This window comes from Triticum urartu, chromosome 1A, assembly GCF_056163025.1.
Source record: "Triticum urartu cultivar PI428250 chromosome 1A, HENAU_Tu73, whole genome shotgun sequence".
NCBI lineage: Eukaryota > Viridiplantae > Streptophyta > Magnoliopsida > Poales > Poaceae > Triticum > Triticum urartu.
The window spans coordinates 58,186,535-58,197,883 of NC_141873.1; the positions used below are offsets into that span (position 1 = coordinate 58,186,535).

The 11,349-nt window shown below is 46.6% G+C and overlaps 1 protein-coding gene across 1 annotated transcript; it reads left to right on the forward strand.

Moving 5' to 3' along the window:
• Positions 1 to 1,307: 1,307 nt before the first annotated feature.
• LOC147989995 (uncharacterized) lies at positions 1,308 to 2,165 on the forward strand. Its single transcript, XM_087520383.1, has one exon. It carries the CDS (start codon positions 1,656 to 1,658, stop codon positions 2,163 to 2,165), a length of 510 nt encoding a protein of 169 aa, XP_087376509.1. The 5' UTR covers positions 1,308 to 1,655.
• The last annotated feature ends 9,184 nt before the right edge of the window (positions 2,166 to 11,349 follow it).

The window sequence follows — 11,349 nt, forward strand, 5'->3', positions numbered from 1 at the left end:
CTAGGCAAGCAGAGTAGGAGAAACGTGATAGTGCAATACAGTATATGATTAATTCATTTATCTTAATGTAACCTAAAGAAAAAAAGATTTTTCGGACACATGAAATTTGATTTTGTATGTGTTGCTAAGATGCTATGAAAAATGCTATGCTTTTCAAATAAAGGAATATTTCAAAGATTTTTTATGTATGATTTGTTTAAGAGCAATACAGTTTAGCCTTCAAAAGTATTCATACATTCTTTTTTTTTGAACCAAACCAGCAGGAGCTCTGCCATTGCATTAAGAGGAGGGAACAATTGTACATCAGCTGAAGATCAGCTTACAGAGAAGGAGTAACCAACTGTTTGCTTTTGTGTGCCATGGTCAAGTATTAATTAGGATTTTCCCGCAAAAAAATGTATTAATTAGGATTGAGCTTACCATGAGTTTGTCATGATCAGCTGAGCGATTCAAAATTTGGAACTGTTTACATTGCCAACAAAATTTTGATTTCTAAGTTTAATATTTAGATGAAATGCTTACTTTTTTTTCCGGTTCCGAACTTTTTGCAGACATCATATGGAGTATTAGGTTATTGCTTATGAGAACTGACTACCATCTCTGCAGAAGAGTTATTGTGTGATTATTTCTTCAAATATTTATCCAAGACTAATTCCTACCCGTAACATCTAGCTGCACCTTGCATACATGGTTTTGGTGCATCATGAATGTTTGCATCCTCGACTTGGGAAGTGTGTACTGTTGGGCATAATAAACCGCGGCGTCGCTCCTGGCGCGGCTGGTGCGTGTATGGGCGCGCACCGGACGTGTCGGGCGAGTCGGGTCCGCGATGTGTGGGTGCGTAGGTGTGAGTGTGTGCATGCGTGAGCCAACGCGTGTGTGCGCGGGGCCACGCCGGGCTGTTAGCGAGCGATCAGGAGGGGTAGATCGCGTCGGGCGCGCTGGGAGGCCGTGGCAATCGCGTTCGGGCGCGGTGCGTGGACGCGGCCAAAGCGTGGAGGACGTGGGGGAGTGGGTGAGCGAGTGGGTGCAGGGCGAGGCCGTGCAGGCCGGTGCTCGCGGGTATAAAACCCTGGTTCCCCTCTGTAGCTTGTTGACATGATCGAGTTCGTGCTCGAGGAAATAAAAAAGCGTACGTGCGCTGGAAAAATTCCCGTGTCCACTGTTCTTTGAACTTTTCTGAATCCCTTCTTCTTCTGTGAGCTCGAGCGACGGCGACAGAGAGAGCGAGGAGGAGCGCCGTGAGGAACTGGCGGTTCCAACAATTGGCATCAGAGCCAGGTTCAGCTCAGGGCGCGCCGGCGATTGTCCCGTACGCCGGCGGAGCGGGCGGATCGCTACCGCAGTCGATGCCACTGCTCATCGGCGACAACTACACGGCGTGGTAGATCAAGGTCGAGGCGAATCTCGATGCGGCCAGGCTGTGGGAGGCGGTGGTCGTGCCGGAGGACGCGGCGGCGGCCGTGATCGCGAAAAAGGACAAGCCGGCGCGGGCGTATCTGCTTGGCGCGCTTGCAGAGGACCTGCTGCTGCAGGTGGCGGCGAAGAAGACTGCCGCGGAGGTGTGGGCTGCTCTGAAGGCGCGGTTCGTTGGCGCGGACCGCGTGCGGGCGGCGCGGCTGGGCACCTTGCGCGGGGAGTTCGAGCTCCTGCGCATGGCGAGCGGCGACACACTGGACGAGTTCGCCGGCAAGCTCGGTGGCATGGCGGCTCGCTACGCGGCGCTCGGCTCGACGCTGGAGGACGCCGCGTTGGTGAAGAAGCTGCTCGACTCCGTGCCGGACCGCTTGTACGCGGCGATGGCCGGGATCGAGCAGTTTTGCGACGTGTCGACGATGCCGTTCGAGGAAGCACTCGAGCGGCTGAAGGCGTTCAACGAACGGCTCCGACGGCGTGGACAGGCAGACGGCGAGCGAGCGGACGACGCTCTCATGTTCACGGCGGCACAGTGGCAGGCACGGGAGCGACAGCGCGGCGGAGCTCGGGACGACGACGACGGGGCGCGCAGCGAGGCGTCGGGCTTCAGTAGCAACAGGAAGGGCCGGTGCTACAAGTGCGGCGAGCGGGGTCACTTCAAGCATGACTGCCCGCAGTGGAAGAAGGCGCCGGCGCCAGAGCATGCACTGCTGGTCGACGGCGACGTCGAGGACGGCGGGCTGCTCTGAGCCGCGGCTTAGGGCGCGAGTGTTGGGCGTAATAAACCGCAGCATCGCTCCTGGCACGGCTGGTGCGTGTATGGGCGCGCACCGGACGTGTCGGGCGCGTCGGGTCCGTGATGTGTGGGTGCGTAGGTGTGCGTGTGTGCGTGCGTGAGCTAGCGTGTGTGTGCGCGGGCCACGTCGGGCTGTTAGCGAGCGATCAGGAGGGGTAGATCGCGCCGGGCGCGCTGGGAGGCCGTGGCGATCGCGTTCCGGCGCGGTGCGTGGACGCGGCCAGAGCGCGGAGGACGCAGGGGAGTGGGTGAGCGAGTGGGTGCAGGGTGAGGCCGTGCAGGCCGGTGCTCGCGGGTATAAAACCCTGGTTCCCCTCTGTAGCTTGTTGACATGATCGAGTTCGTGCTCGAGGAAAGGAAAAAGCGTACATGCGCTGGAAAAATTCCTGTGTCCACTGTTCTCTGAATTTGTCTGAATCCCTTCTTCTTCAGTGAGCTCGCGCGACGGCGACAGAGAGAGCGAGGAGGAGCGCCGTGAGGGACTGGCGGTTCCAACATGTACATGTTTGTAATGCAATGCACGGGCTGGTGAGTATAGATTGACTCAGCTACTTTGCCCTCAGCATCAGCACAGTACAACAAAGCAGTCAGAAGGTACACTTTCTTCACATGGTTGTGGCAGAAATATAAACAGATTTACCATGCATTGTTGGACCATATAGTTGTGATCCTTCAACTTTAGTTATATGTGTGTTTAGTAGAGGTAGCATCGCAGTGCTGTATGATCGGAATCAGAATAGTTTTTCATAAAAAATACATCGTCTGTTAAATTAATCGGTGGCCATTGAGGAGCAGTGCTATGTGTACGACGGATTCCATCTAATTTCAGTAAGATCTATTTGTCCGAGCCTTCGGATCCTCACCTCCTTTTAATCTGTATGGCTCGGAAGTAGTATCACACAAAAATTTCATAGGCACACCTGTTTCGGCTATCTAATTGGTGGTCCGGTGTGCTTTTGCTGTTATGTTTAAAGAGAAAGGAGATGCGGGTTCCATACAGAAACTGCAATATATATGGTTCTCATATTATTTATATGTTGTTCACTGGCGTTTTTCACCTAGAGTCATATGTGTTGTTTTATTTATATGCATACCACACACCTCTTTATTGCTAGAATTATTGCCACGAAAAAATCTCAAAAGTATGAAGGCAGGTTTGTGAACTTCTTTAAATTTTGTTTCTTCAACTCTTGAGCAAACTATTTTCCGGTGTCAACCCCATCGGCTAACAAAAACATAAGCTAGAGATAACGTGATTCTGAACAAGAATCATGCTTCAGTAACTTGGTTGTCATATTCTGTACGAACTTCTTGACAGTGTTCAATGTATGGTTCTAAATTGTGGAATATTAAGCTACCTGATCTTTAGTGAATGATTTAGTTTTTCTCTTGCCTACTTTTGCACTGCGGGGCATTATTTTCATACAGGTTCTTTCACGAATTAAAAATCCTTGAAAACAATTAAGATCCATATGGTCGATGTGTTTGGGCTCCCTCACCGGTATGGTTAGGATGACAAATAATTTACTTCCTTCATATTTAGACCGAACAAAAGGTAACTGATAGATAATTGTAATAATATTTCAATGGTTAGTAACGATAAAACTTTACAAATATGTATGGAGGTATATTGTTGGTTAGATGTTTTTTCCAGCAAAAAGGGCAAGTAATGTTGGTGTATGGTATATTAGCAGCACAATGACATACGTTCAAAGTATGTACTGTCGGGTCTTAGGTGATAAAGCTTAGTGTAGTTGATAGTTATCATAAGTCTCCCACAAACTGATTAACTAGAAAACGAACAATCAATCTAGAAATATCCAACATACCACAACTGGACAAGCTTTACAAATAATACTTATGTAACGCCCCAGATGTAACTTTCCCTATTTGTACTCCAACTCTTGCCGTTTTCGGCGTTAAGTTATATTTATTTCTTCGGGTTCGGGTTCTGTCTCCGTGTGTTGTTTTCGTTTTCATGCATCTCATATCATGTCATCATGTGCATTGCATTCGCATACGTGTTCGTCTCATGCATTCGAGCATTTTCCCCGTTGTCCGTTTTGCATTCCGACGCTTCGTTCTCCTCCGGTGGCCATTTCTAACTTTCTTTCATGTGTGGGGATTAAACATTTCCGGATTGGACCGAGACTTGTCATGCGGCCTTGGTTTACTACCGGTAGACCGCCTGTCAAGTTTCGTACCATTTGGACTTCGTTTGATACTCCAACGGTTAACTGAGGGACCGAAAAGGCCTCGTGTGTGTTGCAGCCCAACACCCCTCCATTTTGACCCAAAACCCACCAACTCTGCTCCATGTCCTAGAGCGTTCGATCACGATCGCGTGGCCGAAAACCGCACCTCATTTGGAGTCTCCTAGCTCCCTCTATGCCTATTTATACCCCCTCCATTTTCGGATCTCGTCTTCCCCCTCGAAACCCTAGTTCAAAAAAAGGATCCCCGCACCGACGGACGTGTCCGCCCTCGGCCGGACAGCGTCCGCCGCCGCAGCCCGCCCACTCACTAGCTGCCACGTGGCGGGCGGACCACTTCGCCGCCGCAGCTCCCACCGGCCCGCCGGGGCCCAGGAGGGGCCCTCCCGGCCCGGTCGCCCGCGCGCGCCCCGCGCCCTCTTCTCCCCGCGTTCCGGCGGCCACCGCCACCGACACCCCCGCCGGCCGCCGAGCCGCCATCTCCGGCGACCTTCGCCGGCTACCTCCACCGGCAGCCTCGGGCGCTGCTTACGCCGGCGGACGCCGCCCCCCAACGCCGGCGAACGCGCCTCGCCGTCCGCGCCACGCCGCCCCTCGGTCCGGCCACCGCCTCGCCTTCCTCCTCTCCGGCCAGCTCGAGCTCCGGCGAGCTCCATCTCCGGCGATCTCCGAAGTCCGCGCCCTGCTACAGTGCATCTCAGATCTGAGATCCGTTTTAACCTAATGGTTGACTTTTCCCTCTCCCCCCTAATTTTTATGCCTACTTTGACCGCCCGTAACTCTGCATCCGTAGCTCCGATTTGGGCATATTATATACCAAAATGTTCGTCTCGATGAGTGCATCATTTTATTCCATTGCATCATTTTCATTTGAGTTCATCTTGATGCCCAAAATGCTGGTAGAAGGAGGCTTCGTGAGTTAATTGTCAGATCTGCTAGCTCATCTTAGACTTTTTTCATATTTGCCATGATTATTGTGTGCATGCTATGCCTGTGAGTCCTTCATATGTTTTGTTAAGCATTTTGTCTTCTTTCCAGAGGTGCAACCCATGTATTTTTAGGATGTGTGTGGTGACTTGTGCAAGCTTGCAAAGTGAGGCACCCGGTAAATCTGTTTTTAGGGACTTAGTTGTTTTCACTAAGTCTGGGATATTTTAGTTCATGATGCCATATGTTCAGCTTGTTTCCTAGTGATCCGTGCCTCTTTTGAGGATGATCAGTAAAGGAGTTTTGTTAATCATTTTATACTCTATCCATCCATGTCTTTGTTTGCAATTATGGAGAACCATAGCTTGAGTCAATCGAGCTCTACTTTTGCTTCGTGGTGAATCTGGGCAGATCGTCAACTCGTTTGCGATTTTACCAGTGTTGTTGTAGTTGATCCGTGCATGCTATGCCATTGTTCTTGCCATGTCTAGCTTGTATTTTGTGCCTTCTTAATGGATGTATGCTTGTCTTGCTGTGACTTGCACCTTGGTGAGTGCATCGAGCTCGTTTACATGCCTTCATGAGTTATATTTCAGCATGTCTCAGTTTTCACTAAGTCTGAAAACTGATTGTGTTTTAGCTATGTTCGTGTGCCCGTTACTATATTTTGTGAACCCTTTTGGCCCCAGGTCACTTTGGGTCTTTTGTTAAGCTTGTTGAGTAGCTCCATGCCATGTTCTTACATGTCTTAATCAGGTCATGTATCATGTTGTTTTGCTGCTCTGAAGAGGGCTTCGTGATCTGAAATTCCAGACGAGTGTTAATTTCACCAAAGTCTGGAATCTGTTTTGCATTTGCGTTTTTTCCATGCTTGTTTGAACGCCATAATGGATGAATTGGCCGTGGCTCAGTGCTAGTATTTTGTTAAGCATCTTGTGTGCATCCCTGCCATGTATTTTGTTGTCATGTTTGGTGGCTGTAGCATGTTCGTTGCATTGCGTTTAGATGCCTACTTGCTGTAAATCGCAGACCGGTGTCATATCTTAAACGCTTGCCATTTCCAAACCGTAACTCCATTTCCAATGATCTTTATATCGTTTTCAAGCAATTTCATCCCCTCTATCCAGTGGCACCCTTGTAATTCCAAGTTGAGGCCAGGTTCATGCATTTCCTGTCATATCTTGCATTTTGCATCCCGCATCGCATCCCGCATAGCATATCATCATTTCATCATATTGCTTGGTTTTGCACGTGGTTGATTCTATCCTTGTTGCTTGTTTGTCTTGTTGGGTAGAGCCGGGAGACGAGTTCACTACAGAGGAGCCCGTTGAGTTTGCTTGTGAGGATCCAGTCAACTCTGACAACTATGCAGGCAAGATGATCATACCCTCGAAATCACTACTATCTTTGCTATGCTAGTTTGCTCGCTCTTGCTATGCCAATGCTACGATGACTACCTTTTGCTTGTCAGCCTCCTAATTGCCATGTCAACCTCTAACCCCCCTTGTCCTAGCAAACCGTTGATTGGCTATGTTACCGCTTTGCTCAGCCCCTCTTATAGCGTTGCTAGTTGCAGGTGAAGATTGGAGGCCGTTCCTTGTTGGAACATCTTTTATTTGCTTGTTGGGATATCATTATATTGCTATGTTATCTTAATGCATCTATATACTAGGTAAAGGGTGGAAGGCTTGGCCTCTCGCCTAGTGTTTTGTTCCACTCTTACCGCCCTAGTTTCCGTCATATCGGTGTTATGTTCCCGGATTTTTGCGTTCCTTACGCGGTTGGGTTATAATGGGAACCCCTCGATAGTTCGCCTTGATTAAAGCTTTTCCAGCAATGCCCAACATTGGTTTTACCATTTGCCACCTAGCCTTTTCTTTCCCTTGGGTTCTGCAGACTCAAGGGTCATCTTATTTTAACCCCCCCGGGCCAGTGCTCCTCTGAGTGTTGGTCCAAACCGTCAGCCGCCGGTGGCTACCAGGGGCAACTCTGGGCTGGCCTATCGGAAGTTTGGACAATCTGAGTGTGCCCTGAGAAAGAGATATGTGCAGCTCCTATCGGGATTTATCGGCACATTCGGGCGGTGTTGCTGGTCTTGTTTTAACCTGTCGAATTGTCTTGTTGTACCGGGTTACCGAGTCTGATCGGTGTGTCTCGGGTGGAGGTCTATTCCTTCGTTGACCGTGAGAGCTTGTCATGGGCTAAGTTGGGACCCCCTGCAGGGATTGAACTTTCGAAAGCCGTGCCCGCGGTTATGGGCAGATGGGAATTTGTTAATGTCCAGTTGTAGATAACTTAAACCTTAATTAATTAAAATGAATCAACTGAGTGTGTTGCCGTGATGTCCTCTTCTCGGCGGAGCACGGGAAGTGGACACGGTGTTGGAGTAATGCTTGCGTAGGTTGTTCCTCTAGATTCTCGCTCGCGGCTTGCCTCCTCTTCTCGCTCTCTTTTGCGGATAAGTTAGCCACCACATATGCTAGTCGCTTGCTGCAGCTGCACATATATTTGCCTTATCCATTCTTATAAGCTTAAATAGTTTTGATCGCGTGGGTGCGAGATTGCTGAGTCCTTGTGGCTCACAGATACTATAATTCCAGATGCAGGTCCAGGTGATTTCGCTCCAGGTGACGAGTACGAGCTCAAGTGGGAGTTCGACGAGGACTCTCAGCGTTATTATGTTTCCTTTCCCGATGACCAGTAGTGGTGCCTAGTTGGGGTTCGATTCAGGGCCTTGTCGCATGTTGGGTTCTTTTCTATTTTGGCGCCGTAGTCGGGCCATGAGTGATTGTTTGATGGATGTTATTTATGTACTCTGATGTGACGTGGCGAGTGTAAGACAACTATGTATCTCCCCCTTTTATTACATATTACATGGGATGTTGTAATGATTGCCTGACATGCGACATTGCTTTCAATGCGGTTATGTCTCTAAGTCGTGCCTCGACACGTGGGAGCTATAGCCGCATCGAGGGCGTTATAACTTATTAATTAAATTTTATGCCTAACAAGTCAATTTGATGTATCTTCATAATTGTGCATGAGATCGTATGGTAATTCATTCGAGCGACCCTTCTTAAATTGGACCATAACTAATTGACATTTATAGCTTTACATAAACATCATTTGGCCATGGCCCTCCTAAATACTCCCTCCGTCCGAAAAAACTTGTCCTGAGCTTGTCCTTTAAATTGATGTATCTAGCACTAATTTGGTACTAGATACATTCATTTGAAGGACAAGATTTTCCGGACGGTGGGAGTATATCACATGAAGAATACACATATGGTCACGATATTGTGTGTTTCTATAATCAGTAGATCATTTATCCATAGATAAAAACTGATTGAACATAACTTTCTACGGTTATATCTCATTTACAATAACAATTCATATAGCTATAGAACCAAACTATTCTGAACAGTGCAATACGAGTATCAATGAGGTCATGTTTATGATGATGCCCTCGCAACAACAATACCCGTGTAGAATTGATAAATTGCACAATAGGACTGATTATGAAAACTTACTATAGTGCGCACAACAAGCATATACATGATTACTCCGTAACATATAATTTTATATATCAATGAGAAAACCAAACATACCTAAGACAAACTTATGTTTGAAAAAATGCTCATATTTGTGAATGTGATCACATTTGGTTCCAAAATTCTATAAACAAATCAAATAATACATTATCATGGTAAAAAATTAAAAATTCTAGCCCGCACATCGGGCGGGCCACTCTGCTAGTTGATAGAAAAGCGAATACTTATGAGAATATCTAGGCATGATCATGTATATAGGCATCATGTCCGCTACAAGTAGACCGAAACGATTTTGCATCTATTACTATTACTCCACACATCGACCGCTATCCAGCATGCATCTAGAGTATTAAGTTCATAAGAACAGAGTAACGCATTAGGCAAGATGACATGATGTAGAGGGATAAACTCAAGCAATATGATATATACCTCATCTTTTTATTCTCGATGGCAACAATACAATATGTGCATTGCTGCCCCTGCTGTCACTGGGAAAGGACACCGCAAGATTGAACCCAAAACTAAGCACTTCTCCCATTGCAAGAACGATCAATCTAGTAGGCCAAACCAAACTAATAATTCGAAGATACTTGCAAAGATATTTAAATCACGCATATAAGAATTCAGAGAAGAATCAAATATTGTTCATAGATAATCGTGACCATAAACCCACAATTCATCAGATCTCGACAAACACACCGCAAAAAGAATTACATCGAATAGATCTCCAAGAGAATCGAGGAGAACCTTGTATTAAGATCCAAAGAGAGAGAAGAAACCATCTAGCTAATAACTATGGACCCGAAGGTCTGTGGTAAACTACTCACACATCATCGGAGAGGCTATGGTGTTGATGTAGAAGCCCTCCGTGATCGATTCCCCCTCCGGCAGAGCACCGGAAAAGGCCCCAAAATTGGATCTCACGGGTACAGAAGGTTGCGGCGATGGAAATAGGGTTTTGTGGTGCTCCTAGATGTTTTCGGGGTATATGGGTATGTATAGGAGGGAGAAGTACGTCAGTGGAGCTGCGAGGGGCCCACGAGGGTGGGGGCGCGCCTACCCCCTGGGCGCGCCTCCCAGCCTCGTGGCCTCCTCGCCTCTTTCTTAACGTCCACTCCAAGTCTCCTGGATCATGTTTGTTCTAAAAATAACTCTCCCGGAGGTTTCATTCCGTTTGGATTCCGTTTGATATTCCTTTTCTGCGAAACACTGAAATAGGCAAAAAAACAGTAATTTGCACTGGGCCTTTGGTTAGTAGGTTAGTCCCAAAAATAATATAAAAAGGTAAATTAAAGCCCATTAAACATCCAAAACAGATAATATAATAGCATGGAACAATCAAAAATAATAGACACGTTAGAGACGTATCAAGCATCCCCAAGCTTAATTCCTGCTCGTTCTCGAGTAGGTAAATGATAAAAATAGAATTTTTGATGTGGAATGCTACCTAGCATAATTCCCAATGTAATTTTCTTTATTGTGGCATGAATGTTCAGATCCAAAAGATTCAAGACAAAAGTTTAATATTGACATAAAAATAATAATACTTCAAGCATACTAACAAAGCAATCATGTCTTCTCAAAATAACACGGCCAAAGAAAGTTATCCCTACAAAATCATATAGTCTGGCTATGCTCTATCTTCACCACACAAAGTATTTAAATCATGCACAACCCTGATGACAAGCCAAGCAATTGTTTCATACTTTTGGTGTTCTCAAACTTTTTCAATCTTCACGCAATATATGAGCGTGAGCCATGGACATAGCACTATAGGTGGAATAGAATGGTGGTTGTGGAGAAGACAAAAGGAGAAGATAGTCTCACATCAACTAGGCGTATCAACGGGCTATGGAGATGCCCATGAATAGATATCAATGTGAGTGAGTAGGGATTGCCATCCAACGGATGCACTAGAGCTATAAGTGTATGAAAGCTCAAAAAGAAACTAAGTGGGTGTGCATCCAACTCGCTTGCTCACGAAGACCTAGGGCATTTTGAGGAAGCCCATCATTGGAATATACAAGCCAAGTTATATAATGTAAAATTCCAACTAGTATATGAAAGTGACAACTTTGGAGACTCTCTATCATGAAGATCATGGTGCTACTTTCAAGCACAAGTGTGGTAAAAGGATAGTAGCATTGTCCCTTCTCTCTTTTCTCTCATTTTTTTATTTGAGCCTTCTCTTTTTTTATGGCCTCTTTTTTTCTTTTTTTTTTGTCCGGAGTCTCATTCCGACTTGTGGGGGAATCACAGTCTCCATCATCCTTTCCTCACTTGGGACAATGCTCTAATAATGATGATCATCACACTTTTATTTACTTACAACTCAAAAATTACAACTCGATACTAGAACAAAATATGACTCTATGTGAATCCCTCCGGCGGTGTACCGGGATGTGCAATGAATCAAGAGTGACATGTATGAAAGAATTATGAAAAA